Raw genomic sequence first — 24844 nt, forward strand, 5'->3', positions numbered from 1 at the left:
TATGGGTGTGAATAGGTTAGAGTCCTACTCGGAAGAAGAGCTGAGATACCTATGTCCAAGGATTACGAAAGAAGTGAACAAGGTACATAAAAGCTTGCAAGAAATAGCTGACAAAAACGGGGTTGACATAGACAAGACAAAACACTTGAGCAGGAGCTACAGGTTGGATTTTGGGACCACAGACTTTGAACACATGAGGTCAGCAGGCATGAAGGCGCACCTTAGAGAACTGCTACAGAGTGCACAAGTGTGGAGGTGCTTAGACAAGTGGGAAAGCAGGTGGGTAAAGAGAAAGGAAAAGAGGAGGGACAGTGCTACAGAGCACAATGAGAAAAGACCACAGAGCAGCGAGGCAGTAACCATGTTACCAATGAGGGAGACAGCAGGGGGAAAATTAATACATGTACCATGGCACAGAAGTGACATTCAGTCTTTTACGGATGATTTTCCCAAACTGAGAGAGAAACCGATTGAATGGTATCAGCAGACTGATAGGTTTGTGAAGCTTGCAAAATGTCTTTGGGAAGATCTGAACACTCTCTTTGAGATTGTGGTTCCGGCAGATTTGTGGGAGGATTGCAAAAGAGCTGTAGGTTGGCCAATGAGTGAACCAGAGAGAGACAGGGAGACGGGTGCACCATCACCTATGGTGATGAGCCTGTACTATAAGGTGATTGAGCACCTGAAGACGAAGGTTGCCGCGAAAAATGTAGATTGGCAGAAGATCGATCGAACTGCCCAAGAGGTTAAAGAATCGATTCATAGTTACTATGAGAGGTTGTTGAAGGCGTTCAAGAACTACAGTGGCACGGAAACAATAGAGGCGAAGGACATGCTTCATTTTGTGTTCAGATTTGTGGAAGGGCTGAGACCAGAGATAAGTCAGATGATAAAGTCGCATTTGATTTGTTGGCAATCGAAACCGATTGATGAGGTGTTGAATTATGCGAAATACTGTAGCGACGAAATTGAAGTGAAACAGAAAAGGTTGAAAGAGAAGGTGATGATGATTCAACTTAAAGCAGCTTAGACAGGTCTGCAAGGTTTGCAAGGGATGCAAGGGTTCCAACAACAGGCACCGCAATCGCAGCCGCAGTTGCAGGGAAACATGGGGTTTCAGCCACAGGCCAGAGGCAGAGGCAGAGGAGGTTTTGCGAATAATGGTCCGGATTTGAATACTGTTGTGACTGGTGTGCAGGCAATGAAGAAGCTGATGCCGTGTCACGTGTGCGGAATTGTCGGTCATTGGAAACGCGAGTGCCCGATGGTGGTGCAGGAAGGTGCAGGTGCAGGTGTTGGTCAGCAAAACAATGATGTCAATGCATTTCAGACAATGAGGGGACCGAAAATGAGAGGTCCAAACCCAAATTTTCAGACCATAAATCAGTTGCAGGGATTACAACCTATGCAGCCGCAGCAGATGCAGATGCCTCGTATGCAGATGACGCAAATGCAGCCAATGCAACAGCAGTTACCCATGGTACCTAATCAGCAAATGCAAATACCTTTGGCACCAATGAGTCAGCAGCAAGTGATGGTTCCTCCACAGGTCTCGGGTCAGGTAATGAGTACAAATGGCACCGTACAACAGTTCCCACTACACAGTGAGAGTGGAATAAACAATGTATGGGAGAGTGAAAGCTCAGAAGAAGAAGGAGATTGTGTGCTTGCAGCATCCTTGGAAGTTGATCAAAAGGGTCCGTACGTAGAGGGAAGAGTAATGGGTCATCGTGTTTCATTCTTGGTTGACACAGGAGCCACACGTTCAACTGTTAAGAGCAGTGAAGTACCAAATTTGCCACTCTCAGGGAGGACAGTTCAAGTGGTGGGAGTAGCAAACAGGAACCTGACGAACCCAATAACAGATCCGGTACCAGTTAGCATCGGTAACTATCAAGGGGTGCATCAGTTTGTGGTATGTGACTCAAGCCCGATAGCACTGTTAGGAAGAGACCTATTGTGCAAATTGGGTTGTTCGATCATGTGTTCGAACGAAGGAATAACAATCCAGACGAGCAGTGATGGGGAAGAAGAGGACAGTGTAGAGGGGGATGAGATGGAAACTGTCGATGAAGAGTATCCTCTGATTTGTCTTTTCCCAATGATAACTGAAGAAGATATTCCAGCCGAATTACGGGAAACAGTCGGAAAGGAAGTGTGGGATATGACAGGGAAAGAGGTGGGATTGATGAAAGGAGTGGAACCAGTGAAAGTGACTGTAAAGCCCAATGCGATCTTTCCCCAGACCCCACAATACCACATGGCACAAGACACCCTCATGAAAGTTGCCCAACTTATTGACGAATTTGTAAAACAGGGGGTACTGAAAGAAGTGTTAAGCAGTCCATGTAATTCACCAATAATGGGACTAATAAAGCCAAGTGGAAAGGTCCGACTTGTGCAGGACTTGAGGAAAATAAATGACATCACAGTCAAGTGTTGCCCTGTCGTACCAAATCCAGCTGTGATAATGTTTCAAGTCCCTTGCGATGCCGAGTGGTTCTCAGTCATCGACTTGTCACAAGCATTCTTTTCTGTGCCTCTTCATGAGGACAGCCAATTCCTCTTTTGTTTCAAATTCCTAGATAGAGTGTACAGTTGGTGTCGAATTCCTCAAGGGTTCTCTGAGTCACCGTCAATCTTCAATCAGATTCTAAAGAAAGATTTGGAAGCATTAGAATTGCCATTCGAGTCAACTCTAGTACAGTACATTGATGACTTACTGGTTGCATCGAAGACAGAAAGTGGCTGCACAGCCGATACCATTGCTCTGTTGAACCATTTGGGAAGGAATGGACACAAAGTGTCTCCTTCCAAATTGCAGTTCTGTCAGAAGAAAATGAAATACTTGGGTCACCAGATAGAGAAAGGGTCAAGGAGAATAATGAAGGAAAGAATAACGAGTGTACTTCAAATGAGTCCACCAAAGACAAGGAGGGAGGTGAGGAAGTTTTTGGGAATGGTGGGCTATTGTCGCCAGTGGATTCCCAACTTCTCAACTCTAGCAAAGCCTTTACTGAAGCTGACCCAGAAGGATGCCTTGGATCAAATTGAGCTGAAAGGAGATGAGATGGATGCTTTTGTTGAATTGAAAGAATGCATGTGCAGGGCTCCAGCTTTAGGTATGCCTGACTACACAAAGCCTTTCACATTGTTTTGTCATGAACGTGATGCATGTTCTTTGTCTGTCTTGACTCAAGCCCATGGTGGCATAAACAGACCAGTAGCGTATTTTTCAGCTACTTTGGATCTGGTCGCAGCAGCACTCCCAGGGTGTTTGCGCGCCGTAGCAGCAGTTGGTATCAGCCTCACTCAGAGTGAAGGAATAGTGATGGGACACCCAGTAACAGTCATGGTCCCTCACTCAGTTGAGATACTTTTGACTCACAAGGTATGAAACGATAATTCTGGGCTCACCGAACGTGCAGCTGAAAAGGTGCACTACGTTGAATCCAGCAACCTTGCTTCCTGGTGAAAATGCTGAAATTGAGGACGCTGAAGACGTCGAGCATGACTGCCTTCAGGTGACTGAATTTTGCACAAAACCTCGACCTGACATTAAGGATACTAAACTTGATGAAAATGACCAAATTGTTTTTGTTGATGGTTCATGTCTAAGAGATGGAATGGGAATTTTGAAAGCAGGATATGCTGTATGTACTGTAACAGGTGTCTTGGAAGCGGGGTGGCTTCAAGGAGTCTATTCTGCGCAAGTAGCAGAACTTGTAGCCCTTACAAGAGCATGTCAACTGTCTACATTGATGAAAGTCACCATTTACACTGATAGTCAGTACGGGTTTGGGATTGTGCACGACTTTGGACAACTATGGTCACAGAGAGGTTTCCTGACTTCTTCAGGATCCCCAGTGAAAAACGGGGAGAGAATAAGGGAATTGTTACACGCCATTCAAATGCCAGCTGAAGTTGCAGTGGTAAAGTGCAGTGCTCATACAAAAGGACAGGACTATGTTTCTCTGGGAAATGCATATGCGGATCAAGTCGCAAGATTTTGTGCCTTGAACTGTATATTACTCAGGGATGAATGGAATTCGATAAGTGAGCCAGAACTCGAACCAGCTGAAGCATTTGCCTTAAAGGTCGTAGATACAATAGATGAACTCAAAGCATTACAGAATAACGTCAGGGAGGATGAAAGAGAGTCCTGGATTAAATCACAATGTATAAAGAGACCAGATGAGTTATGGGTTTCAAATGAGGGAAACATTTTTTGCCAAATAGTCTCTTATCGCAGCTTGCGCGGTTCTATCATGGGCAAGCTCACCTAGGGAGAGATGCCATGATAAGATTGTTCAAAACTGATTGGTTTAACCCCAGATTTCGTCAAGCTGCAGAAGCAGTTTGCCATCGATGTGTCACTTGCCAGCAGATGAACCCAGGAAAGGGAACAGTTGTGAACGCGAGCCACATTGGCAGAGCCAGTGGCCCGTTTAGTCGAATGCAGATAGACTTCATTGAGATGCCTGTGCATGGAGGTCTGAAGTATGTGTTGGTGATTGTGTGCATTTTTTGTCACTGGATTGAGGCATACCCCACACGTAGAAATGACAGCCTTACAGTTGCAAAGCTATTGTTGAGGGAGTTAATACCACGTTTCGGATTCCCGATCTCTTTAGAATCAGACAGGGGAAGTCACTTCAATAACGAGGTGATAAAGTTACTCTGAAAGCGCTGAACATTGAGCAAAAACTGCATTGTAGCTATCGCCCTGAAGCGTCAGGACTGGTGGAGCAGATGAATGGTACACTGAAATCAAGAATGGCGAAAATATGTGCATCGACAAATTTGAAATGGCCTGACGCATTGCCCTTAGTGTTAATGTCAATGAGAAACACCCCCGATAGGAAGACTGGATTGTCTCCGCACGAAATTCTCATGGGCAGGGCTATGAGACTTCCTGCAGTTCCTGCAAATGCGCTTTTGAATATTACAGATGATATGGTGTTAGACTACTGCAAGGGTCTGGCTGACGTGGTTCGCTCTTTCTCTCACCAGGTGGAAGCAACCACCTTGCCACCGATCCAAGGTCCAGGACACGCACTGAAAGCAGGTGACTGGGTCGTGGTAAAGAAGCACGTGAGAAAGTCGTGTCTGGAATCCCGTTGGAAAGGCCCTTTCCAAGTGATCCTGACAACAACTACCGCTGTGAAGTGTGCGGGGGTTCCCAACTGGATTCATGCCAGTCACACAAAGAAGGTGTTGTGTCCCACAGATGAGGAAGTTGAAGCGCTAAAACTGCCAGTGCCTGATAAAACAGTGCTGAGTGCTGAGACAGAACAAAACCGAACTGAAAGCGAACAGGCAGAAGCAGGAGAGAGAGGGATATTATTGGAGGACGAAGAGACTAACTCACTTGGGGAAGACCAAGGAGAAAGTTCAGACAGCGACGAAGCAGCTGAAGGTGACAAAGAACCTGAAGCAGCTGAGGGTAGCAAAGAGCCTGAAGCAGCTGAAGGTGACAAAGAACCTGAAGCAGCTGAAAGTGATAAAGAGCCTGAAGAAAGTAACGGTGACGAAGGGCTCGAAAAGGGTGAAAAGGCAGGAGGGCCTGATCAGAGGAGGGCTTTCCCAGAAGCAGACGATACAGAAAAAGAAAAAGAGAACGTGATTGATTCCCCAAAAGGAGGGGACAAGGCAGAACAGAACGAAACAGTTCAAGCTTCCACAGAAAAGATCGCAGGTCCATCAAATGGACATGGTGCAAAGAGGAGACTAAGCATATCACCAATAAAACAAAAGACTGAAGAAGGTTTGAACGACGGAGAAAGGCCAAAAGTGAAAGAGAAAAGAAAGGAAGTATCTGTCGTGGTACCATCCCCGAGTGAAGAAAAAGACTTGACAAAAGTGGAAAGTACCAGCGAAGCAGAATCGAAAAGAGAAGCAAAATTGAAAAGGAAAAGGATACCAAACAGAAGATATTCCGGTCCAGAATGGGCGTATGCAGTCAATGACGATTGGACTGACGAGTTTGTATCTCTAAGCATCGAGAACGAAGAAGAAGAGATACCAATAGAAAAGAAAAGTTTTATGGACAGTGTTGATTGAAAGGGTGATAAATGACATTGCCTGCTACAATCTAGAGTGATAAAACCAGCTGAGATATTACTAAACCGAATGAGACATTTGCTAAACCGATAAAGACTGAGTTATTGCCGAATTGAGACAAATGCTGCTAACCGATAAGTGACTGGCCTTTTGGAGGAGACGGTGTGAACATTGCGCTCGTTCAGCTTTGTAACTGAATTGCTAAATAGTTTTCTTATAAGTGCTTCTAGCTCTCTGATTCTATACAGATCATGACGCAAAACAGTAGAAAGAAATATTGTAAATATGTGTGTATAGGCTTGATAATTGCATGTGTACTAATAATAATGGCAATAGTGCTTGCAATGCATGGAAAGGGCGAGAATGAGAAAATTGACGCTTCTACTTTTGCTCCTGTTACTGTCACTGAACTAACCGCATTGAAAAGATTAGAATTAGATTAGAGACACTTGCATGATAAGAAAGAGCTTTCATATAACGTTTTCTATCGCTTGCTAACAGAATATGTTGAGACTATGGATGCGAAAGATTGTTATGTGTGTACACAGATACCAACATCAGTAAAGGAAGGGGTGACTTATCACCACATGCCTCTTACATACGGGATTACATGTAGTATAGTAATGTCTAGATTTTATGGTCAAACTAACATACAGTATTTTTACTCAAATTATGATGTTGCCTTTGCATATGTTCCTATAATAGCGCAGCTAAGCCAGATTGCTAAAGATTGGGATGCTAAAATAATGAGGGAATTCTTCGAGCCAATGCAACCTTTTGAAACGGCTCACGCTCATAGGGAAAACCTTACCTGCTCGCTCTCTGCAGTAGAAATAAGCTTTTTAGATCGCACAGATGATAGAAGGGCACAAATGAATGCGAAGTTAGAAAAGGAGCTACATAAGAGAACTTCAGTAGACAATTATGATTTTGCCGCAATAAAGACACAAGGGAGAATAGCTTTAGATGCTTGGCATGTAGGGAAATTTTGTATATATCGAGGTGAATCTTATTATGACAACATTTTTGTAGGAGCGAGTGAGTGTAAACATACGTTTATCTTTAAGGCCAAATGGACATTCATGATGAACGGACTTGACCCTGTCATTCCAGGTGTATATTACATTTGTGGGTATAATGCCTATTATCGTCTTCCAAAGGGATGGTGGGGGAGATGTTATTTGGGTATAGTGTTCCCAAAGGTTTATCAACTGGATGACCTATCGATGATTCCAAAGACATCTGGATCCCATCGTATCCAGAAAAGAGAGACTGCAGCTGCTGTGGTAGGAGATATATTTGGAGCCATGATTCCTTCATTGGGAGTTGTGCTGAATTCCATCAAAATAAGAAAGTTGTCTACTATAGTGGATAACATGTTGACAAAGTTTTCAGGTGCTATAATCCTGATAGATGCTGAACTTGCAGCGGAAAGAGCTATGACTCTTCAAAATAGGCTTGCTTTAGACATTCTTTTAGCAAAGGATGGCGGCGTTTGCAAAATGCTTGGTGCACGACACTGTTGTACGTATATTCCCGACAATAGTGTGAAGATTAAAACTATGCTTGCTAATCTAACAAAAGAGAGTGCAGATTTGAAGGAATTGAAAGAACCAGGAGTGTGGGAGAAGGTTGGAAAAGGACTTGCTTCAGTGGGAAATTGGATTGGGGGAATTTGGAATGGGATATTGCTAAAAATAATAGAGGGAATTTTAATAGTTATAATTTGCATATTTGGAATTTGGGGAATAAAAAGGGGAATAATAATGATAATGGAAAGAATTAAAAGACGGAAGGAAGAGAAAATTATGAAAAGAATGGCAGAAGAATACAAAGCGAAAACTAGGGGAATTAAAAGGAAAAGAGAACTGACAGAATTTTAATGGAATAAAATTTGTGGGCATAATTTGGTGTGATGACAAGTAGTCATCAGAGGAGGGATTGATGAAGCAGAAAATGAAGGTTTTACATTTATTAGCGCATAAACGTAGAGTGAAATAATCATGTGTGACTTTAACCGAACTAATAAAGATTGTACGGGGACAAAATGTGCCCTTAGAGTAGTTCACCAACATTTATAAGCGTGCTTTATATAACGTGATGTATTAGAATTGCACTAATCCGACATAATCATAAACGTATGCTACGATTTGCTTGTTTGAAATGCTTTAGCTTAGCATAACTTTAGTAGAGGCTTCGGCCTAGTTGCCTGGTCTCACGGTTTAGATGCTCGTATTTTTCCAATGTGCTATTAAACGTGTATTTTTGCTTGAAGCTGTACTTTTCCACTGAGATCGTTCACATGCTTATCTTAAAGTTTCGTGCCAGCTTGGCATTTTTCTCTTTACTCCAAGGTCGATCTGCAGGTGCGGACAATGGAGGCTCTGAAAGTGAGCTAATTGGTATAAAATGTTGCAACTTGCATACCCATCTCCAAGGATAATGTATGCTTAAGTAAAAGCTTGAGAACTGTTGTTTTTGATTGGACAATTTGAAGCTAACCTATGAACCCTCCAATGGAAGACCCTACTGGATTTGAACTGTTGTCTATAAAAACCAGGTGCACGAGAGGAAAGCAGCCATTACTGGACATCCCGCCATTTTGCAGGACATTGCAGCTATTATGGCCCATCTTGCTGCGACGCCATTTTGAGAGACTTTGATTCTTTCTCTAATCGAGAGGAAGAGACTTTAAATGATTCTTACCCTAGAGACTTTACCTTTGACTTGTCCCCTTGCATGAAGTAGTAGTTTTACCTTGCCGCCGTGAGGCAATTGCCCCGTCCACCTTGCCCCTTTGCCCCGTCCCATGCCGGTCGAAACGGTACCCATGCTGATCGAGAAACGGTACCTGTGAGACGAAGACTTCCTTGTATGCTGATCGTAATTGGTAAATATGAAAGGAAATTGTATAATTGCATTGTGTTTCTTTTAGGTAACCAACTGCTGATTTTGATAAGATCCCTAGCTAGGAGTTTTCTAAATTAATGTTGCTAAATTGTTTTTGCATGAAGTCCCACATGCCGATGCTAATTTGAGGTTAGACGAGGATTCCTTTTGTTGCACGATGCAATTTGAGACCTTGTTATGCTGACTAAATGTATGCAATTAGTTCATTACAGATTATCGTATTAGTGATTTGCATTGCCATTATCGAATGCCTTGTGATTCAAATGCTGCATAGATTGCACCTGTTCCGCCGTTATGGACAGCTATTAATGTTCATTTACGTATATCATTTGGTGTTGAGACACATTTATATTGTGCTAGCTTTGTTAATATAGGGAAATAAATTCACTAACTTTGAATAAACAGGTGTGGTTATTCCTGACTGAAAGGTCAGGGTTCGCCGAAATGTATTCTGGATTAATTGTTAAGTGTTATGTCGATCAAGGTATTGCTTATGTTCGTTATTGATTATTGATCTGATTAAATTGACTGATTAGGAGTACGGAGAGTTCCACTTAGTCAAAAGATTCATCGGCCTAAAGAGCGTCCGAATACAGGTAAATTATTAGTACGGACCGCTCTATCACACGCGGTGGAATCAAGACCGGGCAGCCTGGTCCTCAGCAGCAGCCGTGCCACCCGCAGCACCCGCAGTGGGCTCTCGAGAAAACTTTGGGATCCTGCGTGTATTTTTCATTTTTATTTATTTGACCAATTAAGCACTACATGGAACTTATTCTTCGACCAAAAAGACTAAAATGAAGAATACAGAAGCTGATCCGGATTCCGGGGGTACCACGAAGTCCATTACCCCGAGTGGACTTGAATCTATTACTAGATGAATGAAACAAATAAATAATAGTGGGAATTTGGCTTCCCAGGCATCAACGTGAATGGGACTGGGACAAGCACTATTTAAGTGCCTCCTTGTTATTAATATTGTTATGTATAGCTGAAACGAATATGAGAGTGGCGCAGTTCTGCCCAGGGCAATAACTACCTACAAGGAATGCATCCACGCATTAAGAAGCATTAATGTCATTCTTATGTCATGGGCTCACAGGTTAACGTGCACGAGATACATTATTGCCATTGGCCAATAACGGAGTGAAAAGGAAATTCCCAGCAACAGCCAAGTCACTTCTCTTGGATCCTACCTCGGTTTAGTGCCATCGCCATTGGTTCACAGTGGACATGAAGTTGTCCTCTAAGACCCCATCCTTCATTCATTGGGCGTCGCCAATGCTTAGGACATCTTACCTTGGGCTCTGCTGCAGCATTTCAGTGGGCAGTCCTGTGGACTACTCTAAAACTGGCGGGAGGTCTCTCAACAAACTCGGCCTCAGACAGATCAGCATGAGGCACTTACCTGAAATGCACTATTCTCAGCGGTTGGATGGTACGATAAACACATTTCAGTAGAATGACATAGTTAGTGAAACTCATTCCAGGAGGAATAGTGAAGTACCCAAGAAGTGGGCCCCAAAGCCAGTCACTCCAGAATGATAACTGAATAAAAAAGATCTGTATGGGGGCCAGTTAGCCCTGTTCCCTTCATTTTAAATGTTGGGTAATATAGATCCAGAGGAAAATGTACTGACTGCACACGTCTATTAATGAAGGCTTAGAGTGGGGCGCTTACTGTTGTCATCCTCCTGTCCTGGGTTGGGCACCAGTCTGCAGTTGTCAGGGCCCGGTGGAATGATATCTGGAATCCCATCGTTGTCATCATCATCATCACATTCGTCGCCCATTCCATCCTTGTCCGTGTCCAGCTGGGCACTGTTGATGACGTTGGGGCAGTTGTCAGTGCTATCTTGGTGCCCATCGCCATCGCTGTAGTGTGCACAGAGAAGAAGCAATCAGTCCTCACACCAAGTTGAGCCCATCAGTGACATGAACATGCCTGCAACCAGAGACCTTGACCTACATGATCACCATATATGTCCAACATCAATTCACAATTTATTATACATTGATTACTTTGCTATCCTAAATATAATATAACGTGATTCTGAGAAGGCTGGGTTTATTAGTGGGATTTTACTGTGAAAGACTATGCACAGTGTATCAGTTTATATGGTTTGTTTTCAACCTAAGGCACATTTTCTAGATTGGAAAATTGCTATACACCTTGATCAGAACTGGAAAGGGAATAGAAGGAGGCCTTGAAAATGTTTTAACGGTAAGATCAGATGGCACTGATGAAGCAGAATGATTACATTCCTCTCCCAGGGACTTGTGGTGAGGGTCCCATCCCAGGAAGGTTGTCGAACGAATGCTCTTTTTCTCACACAGTTTACAACTATATTAGCTAAAATACTTTGGATTTACAATGGACATTAATTTACCAAAATGCCAGGGGTAGCGGAAGTGACATCACACGACCTGTGATCTTTACTTTCACTCACACACTTACACATAAACACACATTTACACATACAGCCCTGCCAAGCACCACGCATCAGGGCTTGGATTAACGCCTTTTAGTGCTGGTGGTCGCATCACGGCACTAAAATGCATTAGTCACGCTTAATTACAGCTCCTTTGTCACATTTTGTTCAATGAGGCGCTGGAATCATTGCTCCCTTCTCGCTTGAACTTGTGCCTCCATTTGCCACTGCAATTTCGCTCAACTGCCTGGGCCTGGAGTTGCACTTCGATGATCGCACCTTCATACTTTGTTAATTTGTTTCAGCACTCCTTCTCTCTTTTTAAAAAAAAAGAAGCTGATCTGGCCTGGGCTCAGTGGCCCACGTAGATCCAAGGTCTAGCAAATAAACTACCTGACAATAGTAGATGATACAGCTCGACCCAGCTTCCCTTGGATACGGGCCTGCTGTTGTGATTGTCCAGACTCCAGCACCATTTTCCTGCTTTGGGCCTGCACTGCCGAGACAAGGTGGCGCTGTGTGCTTCTGTGGAAGAGTTGTTACGAGCCATTCATCAAAGTATGTTTTTAGGGCACCAGAGCCCGAGAGAGCAGAATCAAATAACTCCCCCTCGATCCTGGGCTCCCAGCCTCCCAGACATGGTCGTATTGCAGGTTGGGTCAGCGGACCCAGATTTGCACAGATATTGTGTTTGTCAACAAGTCTTGAACCTAGGGCCTGATTTAGAACCTGGCGGGAGGGTTACTCCATCACAACGGTGAGGATTTCCTGTCCGCCAAAAGATAAATCCCATTATATCGTATGGGATTCATATTTTGGCAGACGGGATATCCGTCACCATTGTGACAGAGTAATTCGTCCACCAAGTTCTAAATCAGGCTCTTAGTTTGCTGCCCTCTCCTCCTCTAGACACGTGTGCAGGCCTGTGTGCTCGTGACACTCAGGCGCACTGGCCTGGCATTTGTTCCTTCTCTCTGTAGTATAGAGACCAGATTGTGAAACTAGCATGCACTCCGTCTCTTTTAGATGCACAGACTCAATTTTGTGCCAAACTGGCCCCAAAACACTGTCTGTTGTGTTCCACTATGCCCCTTTGAGAGTGCCTTGTGTGACACTTTCCCTTAATGCAGAGTCATTCTTGCGGCCCAAAATGATATGAACCCATAATGAGTACTATAGTGCCTGTGTGGTACCTGTCCTTAATGCAGGGAAGACATGTCCATGTTTTCTTTGTGAGTGCTCTTTATAAAGAAACCGACATGTATGCCACCCCACAGAAATGTTGACTTTTGTGGTATATGTTCGTAATGCAGAGACTTCAGAGATCTGCACGTGTTCTACCTGTTCTTTATTCAGCATTTGGCATGTCACTCAATCAATCAATCAATCAAACCGAATTTATAAAGCGTGGCTGCTCACAATGAGGGAATCTAAGCGCTGAAAGCCTTGCTGCTTCAGGTCTTAAGTCCCTTTCTGAATTCGAGAAGAGAGGATGAGGTCCAGAGGTGAAGGGGGAGGTTGTTCTCTGGAGGGTTGGTGGTTCATGTGGTGGTTGGTTGTATGCTGGTCCTTGATTGTGAAAGGCTTTGTAGGTGTGGATCAGCATCTTGAACTGGCATCTCTTCTGAATGGGGAGCCAGTGGAGTTTGTTGAGGTGGGGGAGTGATGTGGGTCCTTTTGGGGAGGTCGAGGATGAGGCTTCCACTGAATTATGTCTGGTCTGCAGTCTCTTCAGGCTGTGTGTGGTGATTCCTACATAGAGTGCCTTTCTATAGTCCAGCAGCTTGTTGATGAGGGCTTGAGTGATGGTTTGTCTGATGTTGACGGGGAGATAGTTGATGATCTTACGGAGCATTCCAAGAGTGAGGAAGCAGGTGGAAGAGACTGCATTGATCTAGCTTTTCATGGTGTGCTTGCTCTCTAGGATAATGCCAAGGTTGTGAGCCTAGTCTTTCAGAGTAGGTGAGGGTCCTAGTTCAGAGGGCCACCAGGAGTCATCCCATGGGAAGATGTTGTTCTCTAAGATCAGCACTTCCATTTTGTCTGTGTTGAGTTTTAGGCAGGAGTCTTTCATCCAGTCGTCAAGCACCTGCGGTAATTCGCCATCGTGGTGGAGGGGTCTTTTGATAGTGAGAGAGATATGCTGGGTCTCATCTGCATAGGTTATGATGTTTAGTTCATGGGATCTGACGATGTTGGCCATGGGGATCATGTAGGTGTTCAATATTGTAGAGGTGAGTGACGAGCCTTGAGAAACGACGCATATTATGTTCTTGGGTTCCCAAGGTGAAAAGTGGTAGGCAGATTCTTTGGGCTCTTCCAGTGAGGAAGGAGGCAATCCATTTGAGGACATCTCCTTGGATTCTGATGTGATGAAGCCTCTTGATAAGGATGCGGTGGGATACAGTGTTCAATGCCCCTAGCAGGTTGAGGAGGATCCGGGTCACTGTTTCTGCCCTGTCAAGGACGGGTCTGATGTTGTTGGTAGCACCGATCAGGGTTGTTTCAGTACTGTGTTTGGTGCAGAATCTGGATTGGGAGGTGTCCAGAAGATTGCTGGTCTCCAGATGTTCTGTGAGTTGGCAGTTTATGGCCTTTTTGATGAGTTTACAGGGAAGGGGAGCAGAGAGATGGTACTGTAGTTCTTTGTTTTTTGGGGGTTGGCGGACATTTGTTTGAGAAGGGATTTTACTTCTGCATGTTTCTATCCACCGGGGAAGGTGGCCATGGCAATGGTTGTGTTGAAGATGGTGTCAAGCTCATAGCTGATCATCTTGCTCCCGATGTTTAATATGTGGTGGGGACAGGGGTCCATAGGAGCTCCTAAGTGGATAGGGTTCATGGTGGCTGTGGGATTTTCTGTGGTGAGCCAGTCCCAGATGGTGAGCAGGTGGTCGGAGTTTGCCTTTTTGGGAGCGAGGAGGCTGAGGAAGTCAGTGGCAATGCATTAGGGTTCGAAGTTTTTGAGATGGTGGAGATCTTATCGTGAAAGAAGTCTGCTGGGATGTTGCAGGGTTCCTAGGCTTGGGTGATGGTGTTTTCAGTGGCTGAGGGGTGGGAGAACTCTCTGACAATCTTGAAGAGTTATTTGCTGTGGTTAGAACTGGCTTTGATGCAGTCGGGTAGGGCACTCCTTTTTTTTTTTTTTCATAAGTTGGTGGTATTTATTGAGGGATGTCTTGATGGTGGCTCGGTCTGTGGGCTCCTTGCTGGTGTGCCATTTCCTTTCTAGTCGCTTGCAGTTGTTTTTCGTGGTTCTCAGTTCTGTGGTGTACCAACTGGCTTGCTAGGTGGATCTCTTAAGTTTGGTGGGTTTGACAGGGGCGACTCTGTCGGCGCAATGTGCTACCCCTATTCTCAATTCAAATGTTGGGACGTTTCCATGAGGTCTTTTCCATTCTATGTGCTTGTTCTTTTACTGTCAATTTGGTTATAGTATGCAGTGTTAATGACTCTTCGTCTGACTGTCCACATTTTATTATCTTAATATTAGTGTCTTTCAAGTGCAGGGCATTTTGACTAATATAACTGAAATACGGGATGAATGTGCCAAGTTGGCAGTCATTGCAAGGTTAAAGGGGATCGGTGGAAGGCGGCTCTGACTTTCTGTTGGTGCCGGTGAAGTTGCCTCTGACCAGACCAGGGGGATTTCAATCAATGAAAAGCTGCCAAAGGCTGACATAAGGATCACTACTGTGTCACTGGCTGGCTACTAGAAAGCCTTAGTGTGGCACTAGAGAAGTATGCACCAACCTGCCACGCACAGCCTGAGAGTCAGTGTGAGACGTTATGGGACACCAATGAGATAAGTCCATAGTTTTCATGCAGCATTAAATAACATAAAACTTAATTCTAAAGACCAGCATTATAGGATAATACCATTTGCTGCCCTAAATAGCAAGCAAGCCTTATGTGTTGTCAGCATACAGAGAAGTCTAAATGAAGCATGATTGTATTGTATCATAATGCTGATAGGGACAACAAAGTCCATTGTGGGGCTTTGCTTTCACCTGATGGAATAATGGGCGGTGGAGAGGCCACATGCCAAATGCTAATCACCAGAGTGGCACCATGAGACAGCGAGCTGCAGCCAGTCTACAGGATTACTGCCAGTGAGCTCACTGGGCCTTCTGCCCAAGAACACTGGCCAAAGGTGCTCTCTGCCTCAGTCTGACCCTGCAGGGAGCACTCACTTGTGGTGCCACAGGTGAGTCCAGCAAGAAAGCGCTCACTGAAGCTGAGTGCAAATTGGGCAATGTCCGTGAGCATGAGAACGGGGTCAGGAATCAGATTCTTTTAGAACTTAATTGCTCAAAAGGGTCTCATTTCTTTTATTTATGTCTTTCTGTGTGCTTAATTGCTTGGTTTTACTTGCGAGAAAGTGCCACACATTTCGTAGTTGAATGTCAGTCATAAGTGCACTGAAACCATAGAAATGTCACACATGGGCAGTCTGAAAACTTAGCTATGGACATTCACACAATGTCTCTCACATAAACACACTCTCACCCGCAAGCTCGCACACAACATGCATTCAAAAGCATTTCATTACTAACCTCAGCTGCCAGGAAAGATCGTATTCCAACTAATTGTACTCCATAGTATAGTGTATTACACTAATAGTGAGTAATGTAATATAATTCACTATAAGTGTAATAAAAAATTGCCAAAAACAAGGAGAGTGGAGCCCCAACCGATGCCCATAGGGATAAGCAGCCCCGGTGTTCTTGACACTGATTTTGCCACCTCTGAAGCCAGTGGTCCCAAATCAGTGCCAGGGGTCGCAAGGGGCAAGCCAGGGGTCGCAGTAGCGACCCTGGTAACTCCTAAATGACGCCCATGGGATTTTCATGCAGTTCTAACATGGAACCCATGAAATATTACAGTTCTTTGTCATCTGGAACAGTACCTGCATCATTGTTTCTCAGCTGCAGTAAATCATGTTTGGGATTCAGAGAAAAATGTTTGCTATTCCCTTGGAACTGCTGTATAGTGTGAACGAACTGACAATTTCATCTCATTTAGCCCCTGTCCCTGGGTGACAAGATGTTGAGAACCAAAAAACGTGACACTGCAGACATAGAAGGAGGACTAAATGTTGGCACCTAACAAGAACAAGAACACATTTTCCCATGACGTGACAGTCATAAATTTTGGGAAAAGGGAAATTCTGAGTAAGCTATCAAGTATGGGCAATTATACTGACCACATTATAATTATGAATATGTATTGACCTGAAATAGAACCATAACATCCATAACATCCTAGAAATAGCACAACACGATTATGGAGACGGTGTGCATTACTGATGTCCTCCAGTCATCGCTGTCCAGAAAAACAGAGAAACCGTGAGGGATCGAATTAAGAAGTGCATGGCGACTGCACGTGTCTCGCCAAGGGTGTGAACTGCTTTACAAATGAGACTGCAATTAAAATTAAACAGTGAGCTGGGAATAGCTTTCCTCATTCAATTTCTTCTGTGCTACTAACATTAGGAAAGGGTTGAGAAGCCTCAGGATTCACAATGAGGGTATAATTTCCCAGGAGAATTAGGATCCTCATTCTTGTGAGTCAGATGATCACCAGGGCTAGAGATAATGTAGAATGCTTAATGCGCCATGCACCATGTATTATTGATTGCAGTGTTCCCTGTTTGGACCTGTCTCTTATATGTATGTTAATTTCCCTATAGCCACTGAGATAGCCAGTTTGGGCTCTTGGCATCAGGGACTATGTCGAAAAAAAACACAAGAGTGTGCCACACAGCCTGCTATGTCAGCCACCTTATTAACACATTCTGGTCATATAATAGAATTTCTGCACCCAAGAACCAGATGGAGGCACCAGACAGTTATGAGGATGGTTCTCTTGGACACAGGTCATTGCCATCCCAGTAAACCCAAGAACCAGATAGTGGCACTGGAAAAGAGACAGGGGTGGCTCTCCTGGACAGACCCCATGGCCATGCCAGTGAACCCAAGAACAAGAGGCAACAGGACAACCACGACGTTACCTCTCCTGCACACAGACCTCGGCCATCTCAGTCAAATGACCTTACTGAGTGGTTTCCACAAAAATAAATCTCCTGTTACTGTTTATTTATTTGTTTTGCATTTTGACAAGACGATTCTGCCTTTGAAGCTTTGAGGCTCAAGAACTTTCTGGTAACACATCAATTTTGAGTCTTTTCAGGATCAAAGTGGCATTTGAGTCCCCCCCCCTGCTATTATCAATCAAAATGTTTGCTCAGCTGGTGGAACAGTTGCTCGCACAATGATCTGGCATCAATGATGTTTGATTACGCGTGTATGTCAACCCTATGACTACTTCTTGACCAAAATTGATGTTTGTGAAGGACAGGAATAAAAAGCATTTATACATGTAATTTGTGAATTGTCCTTATCCTTTTGTATGTTTTTTCAAGCCTCAACGTAATTCTCTATAGTAGTAATCTTACCACTTTTTGCATGTAAGGTTTTCTTCAGATAGGGCTGGGTGTTATTGCCTATTCTTTCTGAAAATGTTAGTACCCATTATCTGGCCTTTCGCTCGGTTTATACTTTCATTTTATTGTAGTTTCTGGCTGTTATGCTGCATATGTTTGAGACCTAGATAGGGGAATTTATTTACTCTTCCTAGTTCTGTTTTCACTATTGTAAATGTTCATTGTCTCCTAGCTGTGTAGGGTCCTATACCATTACCTTGCTTTGTCGCTGCTGAATTTGAGTTTTTTTCTCTGTGAAGATTGATTGTTTCTGTGTGGGCCTACAAATCTTTAAGGATCATCCCAGAAAAATAGAGTCATCCTCATGAAGAAATATTGGAAATTGTACTTTTTCTGGTCTGGACTGATAGTGGGTGCTATAGAAGTTAATGGTGTATAAATAAAAGAGCATAAATGACAGTGGGTGTCTTGCCACTAATTTATGACTGCTCTGGCTTTGAGGACAATACCTGACTTTGAGAGCTTTGTCATAGAACTGTCTGATTATGTTAAAGAGGAGCGGGTTTTTACACATTTTTTGAGAGACGTTCTACGGGTTGTATCAGAAGTTTGACTAGGGTCAAGAAAGACAACATAGAACAGGGCCTCCTTCCTCGTCAACCTGTGACTGCTGTGTAAAAAGATGAATGCTTGCTTGGTTGTTTCCAAACAAAAGTTAAACAACGTTAGTCCAAACTCTCAACCCTGATAATGTTTATTGGAGATAAAATAAACAGATTGTGCAGGTGGTACAATGCTTCTGGAATCACACAGACTCATCAATTTCAAAATTACACTGCCTCCAATCTTTTTAATCACTGAAATACAGATAATTGTCCTTTCACCATATTGCCTGTTTTTTTATACTGAAATGTAAATTCCTACTAATAATGAAGGTAGAAATTGGGGATTCATTCTAGAAGAACATAATAATGCCACCACAATCTAGAAAGAGGAAGAGTCACTGGGATCTAAGAAAAAATATTGGGCTCACACAGAGGACAGAAGAGTAACACTGGGTGGAACAATTCATTCATGTGCTGTTCGAAGAGCAACCTACCAAATGTTTTGTCTCTTACCATCACATGCATGTGCAAGCTTCCAGTGTGATAAGAATTTTAGCCATGACCCGTCTAGAGGTTATCAAACAGGTGCACATCAACCTTTTGGGGCATGAGAGTGGCTTAGAACACAAACCCTCCCCAAAATGTCCTTCAGCCTAGCAGGAGTAGGGGAAAACTGGGCCTTTAAAGACTGAGTAGTTTCTCCTCAGGTTGCCAACCTTGATTGCTCTTTCACTTCTTTTCTTACTCCCTAGGTGTGGTTGTACAGCAGCAAGCAGTATCCTTTGCTTTAAAGTGTGCATGGCTTCTGCTCATTTCACCAACTTCTAGTCTTGCCCATTTGTCATCATTTTTCTCATTTGTCAGCATTTCTGCCTTTCAAATGTTGTCATATTAATTACTGTTCCTTCTCTTATTGCCTCGTTTTTAGCATGCACACAGACAGACACACACAAACATCACCCCACTGCCTCTTTGGCTAGGTTGTTGCTATGAAGCTGCCTATATATGTTAAGGCCCAAATTGCCCCAGATTAGTCTCCCTACACCTGTAACACTAACCATCCAGGAAGATCTCGGACTCTTTCCTCTTTTTTCCTAGCAGACTCAATACATTTGAAGAATGATTTACCCAACTTCTGCAGTCATCATGGGATATGAACGGAAAGCGTAATACATGACAGAAACCATTAAACATATTTTCTATACCTTGACTGGTCTTGCCCTGGTGTTCACTCTTATTAGAAAGATGTCCTCACAGCATTAACCACTACGTTTGGACGTGATGTGCCCTGAGACCAGAGGGTAACAATATGTGTGGGAAATCACAGCTGCTCATAGGAGGCACACGGCTTTGGCAATATTACAGACGAAGAGGCTGGTGGCATATTGTTGAGCAGTGGGAGGTCTCCTAAATATAAGGAATGGTTTGACACACTGGCACATTGCAATGAACAGTACAACATGTATGCCAAGCTGCTACCTGACAGATATTTGGGGTCCACTCAAAGGTTTTCTGTTGAACACACCCTCTGAAGCTCCCTGAGCCGGAATCTTGCTTTTGTAGCCTCTCTAAATGGCGATGGCCATTGATGAGAGACCACGAAGCCTGTGGATTTCTGTTATTCCGAGATTAATCAGACAGAATCTGTCATGTTACCACTCACATGAACTACAGCACTGCTAAGCATGGCCATGAATCTCCAACGACTGTCCTGCAGAACTGGAAACACCCTCTAACTATAAATAGAATGGGGCGTGATGGCGGAAAAACTAAATATGTGGGGTTTAACGTACAGTAGGGAAGAGATGTACACTGGCCTTTTCTTTGTACCCGAATGTGGTCATGATGTGTCTTATGTTAAGAAGTTGATTATAAATTTAAAAAAATCTTAAAAATACATGAAACATTACAGGGGAAATTCAGAATAAACTATAACTGTGAGCTATTTACAGTTATAATTTGTATGCCTATCTATAACACCTTCTCTTCCCATCACACTGCCTGGAGCCAGGAACTGTAGCTTAAAATAAGACATAAGAGCACCTCCCTGGTCACTCACAAACAACTCCAGAACCTCCCCACAGTGGATCACAACTCTCTGCAAACCATACGGAACCCGGGGACTCTGACATTTTCTGTAATAAGAACTACTTATGTTTGATGAAAATCAACCCAAGTTACTAATATTAGTGTTGCAAGAGTGACCACATCAGTTAATACTATATTTGTCTCCACCTCACACAAGATTGTCAGCAGAGATGACCTCGGTGCGTGACTCCCTAACACTGCATGATTTGCCACTCAAATATCAGCTAAAAAAAACTTTGGAATTGTAACCGTGTTCATCTGAACATTAGTATATGAACTCTGAAATTACACACATCTTTGCATTTTTAATTGTGGAGTATATATATTAATCCATCCTAGCAAAGCCCTCTGATTTAGTGGACTGGGCTGCACATAAGAGCTAATAGCATCCAGAACTACTCACTGGAGACGCCAGAGTCAGAGAATGTTCTTCGGCGCTGCACAATGCCACACAGAGGCTACAAAACCAAATCTACCGGCACATCTCTCCACACTCTCTCTGTCACACTCCTAACTCCATGTTTTCAGTGGCCTCTCTTTCTCAGTTACTTTTCTTTTTCCCTTTCATGCACCCCTCCCTCTCATGTGCCCCTTTCTCTGTCCCAGCCGAGGAGCAGGTGTTTCACCACATATGCAGAAGCAGACGAGAGCAGGAGAAGAACAGACTGGCTGTGAAAACCCCCAGAGCCCCCGAGTCCTATCTAGGGACTGATTTTCTGTTTTCTGTAATTTCTGTAATTTTGGTGAACAACTTCACACCATTGCCGATGTCAATGATCGCCCTGTTTGAAGATTCACTGTTTGAAGTAATAGTCCAGGAAGGGTTCATCTTCTCTGTTTTTTTTTTACTTCTTTCCAGTTATTACACGTTTTGAATTACTTTCCTTTCCATCCTGCACAAGGTTTGATACCCTGTCTGAGATATTGAGTTTTATTTGCTGGCTGCACTCACAGCAAGTGCACTGGAGGAACTGAGGAGCGAGGCTGTCACAGAATGAAATGACAGTGCGTCTCAAGGAAGCTGCGACTCCCATCCAAAACTGTAATCTCAACCGGACTTTGATGTGAGTCTGTAAACCACACCATACGGAAGAACCATTTTGTTTCCTGTGACGCGCTTTCACTGCTATCTGAAAAACACATATTGATTCTCGCCGGTGTTCTGAGTACACATACCTGTCTTGGTTGGTATCACAGGAGTCTCCAACGAGGTCGTTATCGATGTCCGACTAGAAACAGAAGGAGAAAAAAAAGTAATGATGCTCTTCATACAAGTTGAAAACAAGTTTAAAAGTTTTAAAGTTTCCACCTTCTTGCCCTCACAGTCAGCAGTGGTGGTCCAGAAGTCCGGGAGTAGAAACGGAACACACGTATTCACAGCCACGACCAAAGGCATGTCTTGCCTTCAAAGGACACTTCAGGGTTTCTCGAATGAGACTGGAGGTTTTGCAGGTTTAGTCATGCCCCGCGTTAGATGTGTTTATTCATGCTAGTGTGTAGGCATTTGCAATTTGTTTACCAAGTATGAGGGATTTTATTTTAAAATGCATTGCAGTGGGACCCTCCAGTCCATGCTGCAATGACACAATAACACCTGTTTTATTTCCTGAGCAGTCACTTGTTGCAGTGCATCACAGTGGGTCTCACAGACCTGTCCATCTGATAGACAGACGCACAAATACACTATCGGATAGATGATCGTCAAAATAAAAAGAAAGGATCTCTGAAAAAGCATCCCTCCTCTCTCACCTGTCTCCTTCAACAGTTTGTGGCACTCCTGGCCGAGCCTACAAGCACTGCCAGGGCAGCAGTACTGGAAGGACCGCCTTTAGCGCTGGTGACGCCCAGTACCTCAAGCATTTTAGGTGCCTCCATCACCACCCTCCCTCCTACCTGGTGTCGCTCACTACCACCGTTCAAAAGTGTGCTCATCTCCCCATCGCCTCTCTCTCACGTACATTTCTTTTGTTTTAAAAGCACTTGTAAAGGCTGGCTTTACTAACAAAATTGTATATCTACCCCAACAAACCCTTTTTAGCAACATTAGAAACATAAAATGGAAGACTGGAGAAAAAAATAACTTCATAACCTATTTTATGAAGTTTGGATGCAGCACATTGACGACAGTTTGTTAACAGTCACTGTTCTATATTACGGTTTCATATTATGAGCTGCATTAACAAAATAAATCTGTGTGACAAAAGCATTAATCCACTCAGTTAGCCACATGGATACAGATCTGTCAACCTCACCGTTCGCGTTGTTTGCAGCAGGCATATTAACCCTCTGCACTACTTTATAGTGAGTCAAACCTGCACTAGACAAAACTCTGATTTCTCTCTCTAGCAAGAACATTAATCACAAGAGTTATCTTGATATTTATTTTGCTGCCTGAAAGCTGGAAGAATAAGGAATTCTGCAGCAGGTGTTTTAATTTATTGTTAAACACAGTGTCTCCCCTGAGGTCAGCATCACCTCCCCAGGTCAGCACTCAGTGTGGCTGCACCAGTCGCACTGCCCTAAAGCCGGTCCTAACTGTTGGCTTATCTAAGCCTTTCTGCCCAAGAAGCAGTAAGTGGACAACCAGCAGCCTTCGCCTTGGTTATCGTACATTCTGTCCTCCGATCTCTTCGGATCAATTGATCGTCAACTTCAAAAGCCCTCAGAATCCACTGATAGAGGACTCAACAGATAGACCTCTGGCACTCACTAGTTCACGCACACACAAACCACCCAAAGCTTTTAGACAGACAGCTACTCTCTCTCCTGAAGGGAAGGAGGGACTAGAACCATAAAGGGTATGTTTAAAAATCGAATAATATTAAACAGACTCTTTCATGTACTTTCTGTGTGAGGACTTTTTTAGTCCTTCCATGCAGACATTTTCGCTGATGCAGCGTTAAAAAACAACGCTACGCATCAGTGATTCAGCCAGGATTATAACCCTACCCTCCTGCTTGACCACAAACACAGCCTACCATTAACAAATGACTCACTCAGACAGCTGCCACTGTAAAGAAAAACAGAAGACCAGCCTTTCATGAGATGAAGCAAGCTGCACAGCACACAGTGAGCCTCACGCCAGTGGTGAATCTGTAGCTTGTAATGAAATAAATATCACAAGGAGAGGTAGAGAGGAAGTTTCCTTCCTTATAAAAAAATCCCATTTACCTGTGGTGTACGAGGGCTCGTGGCCTGGAAGGCACAATTGCTTCTGCCTGCAGCTACCACATGACTCCATGTTACAAGGCCTCACTGTTTCCAGGCCTAGGCTTTCATTTACACAATCAGTACATTAGGGCTTGAGGTCTTGGCTCATTTGAACTTAACCTATTAAATGATCACACATGAATTGTAAAAGGAAGGTCTGTGATTCAGTAAAGTGCATCCATTTAACATGGAGCCAGACAGTGAAACTGTGCTTTTTAGGTTTCACCTGCATGCATGCTTGTGAAATCTTTTTTATTAAAAAACTTAAAGGGGCTTAGAACCAGCCCTTTACTTACCTAAACCTGGCTTACGCCAGCGTTGCTCTGATTTATGTGCTTCGGATTCATCAGCATGTCTTCATCACGTTGCTTCCTGTTGTTGTCTTCTCTTCGTCTTCTTCGTCAATCTTGCCATCGAGTTGCCTGTGGACCAAGTACTCCTTCTGGTCACTTCCCATAGGACACTGGACAGTGTCCTTTCGTTGGCTATGATGCTGAAGGTACTTCTTTTTTCTTCCTGTATGCCATTTTCTTTCTTCACTGACGTCCTCTTGTTTCGCTGCCATCTTTGCTGTCTTCTTTCCTCATTGCTGTCTTCTTTTTTCATCCTGCATGCCATTTTCTTACTTCGCGGAGGTCTTCTTTCTTCGATGCCTTCTTCTTTCTCTTCTTTCTTTGTTGCCGTCTGCCTTCGTTTTTCTTTCTGCATACCATCTTCTGTCTTCGCTGTCTTCTTTCTTCTTTACTACATGCCATCTTCTGTCTTCAGTCCCATCTTCTGTCTTCTTTCTTCGCAGTCTTCTTGCTTCATGCCCACATGCCATCTTCTGTCTTTGCTGTCTTGTTTGTTTTTACCGCATGCCGTCTTCTGTCTTCACTGCCGTCTTCTGTTTTCAGTCCTGTCTTCTGTCTTCTTTCTTCACTGTCTTGCTTCAATCCCGCATGCCGTCTTATGTCTTCTATGTCTTCTTTCTTCTACTGCATGACGTCTTCTGTCTTCGGTCCCGTTTTCTGTCTTCTTTCTTTGCTGTCTTCTTGCTTCGTTCCTGCATGCCGTCTTCCGTCTTTGCTGTCTTCTTGCTTCATTCCGCA

General features: G+C 43.7%; 1 protein-coding gene across 1 annotated transcript in view; it reads right to left on the minus strand.

Moving 5' to 3' along the window:
* THBS4 (thrombospondin 4) overlaps positions 1 to 24844 on the minus strand; it is a 201847-nt gene that overhangs the window by 62071 nt on the left and 114932 nt on the right. The window contains exons 15-16 of the mRNA XM_069223165.1: positions 21720 to 21772; positions 10655 to 10848 (exon numbers count right to left, since the gene is read on the minus strand). Coding sequence (XP_069079266.1) covers positions 10655 to 10848; positions 21720 to 21772 — 247 coding nt within the window. The remainder of the gene's footprint in view (positions 1 to 10654; positions 10849 to 21719; positions 21773 to 24844) is intronic.

This window comes from Pleurodeles waltl, chromosome 1_1 (assembly GCF_031143425.1).
Source record: "Pleurodeles waltl isolate 20211129_DDA chromosome 1_1, aPleWal1.hap1.20221129, whole genome shotgun sequence".
In the NCBI taxonomy this organism is placed as follows: Eukaryota; Metazoa; Chordata; class Amphibia; order Caudata; family Salamandridae; genus Pleurodeles; species Pleurodeles waltl.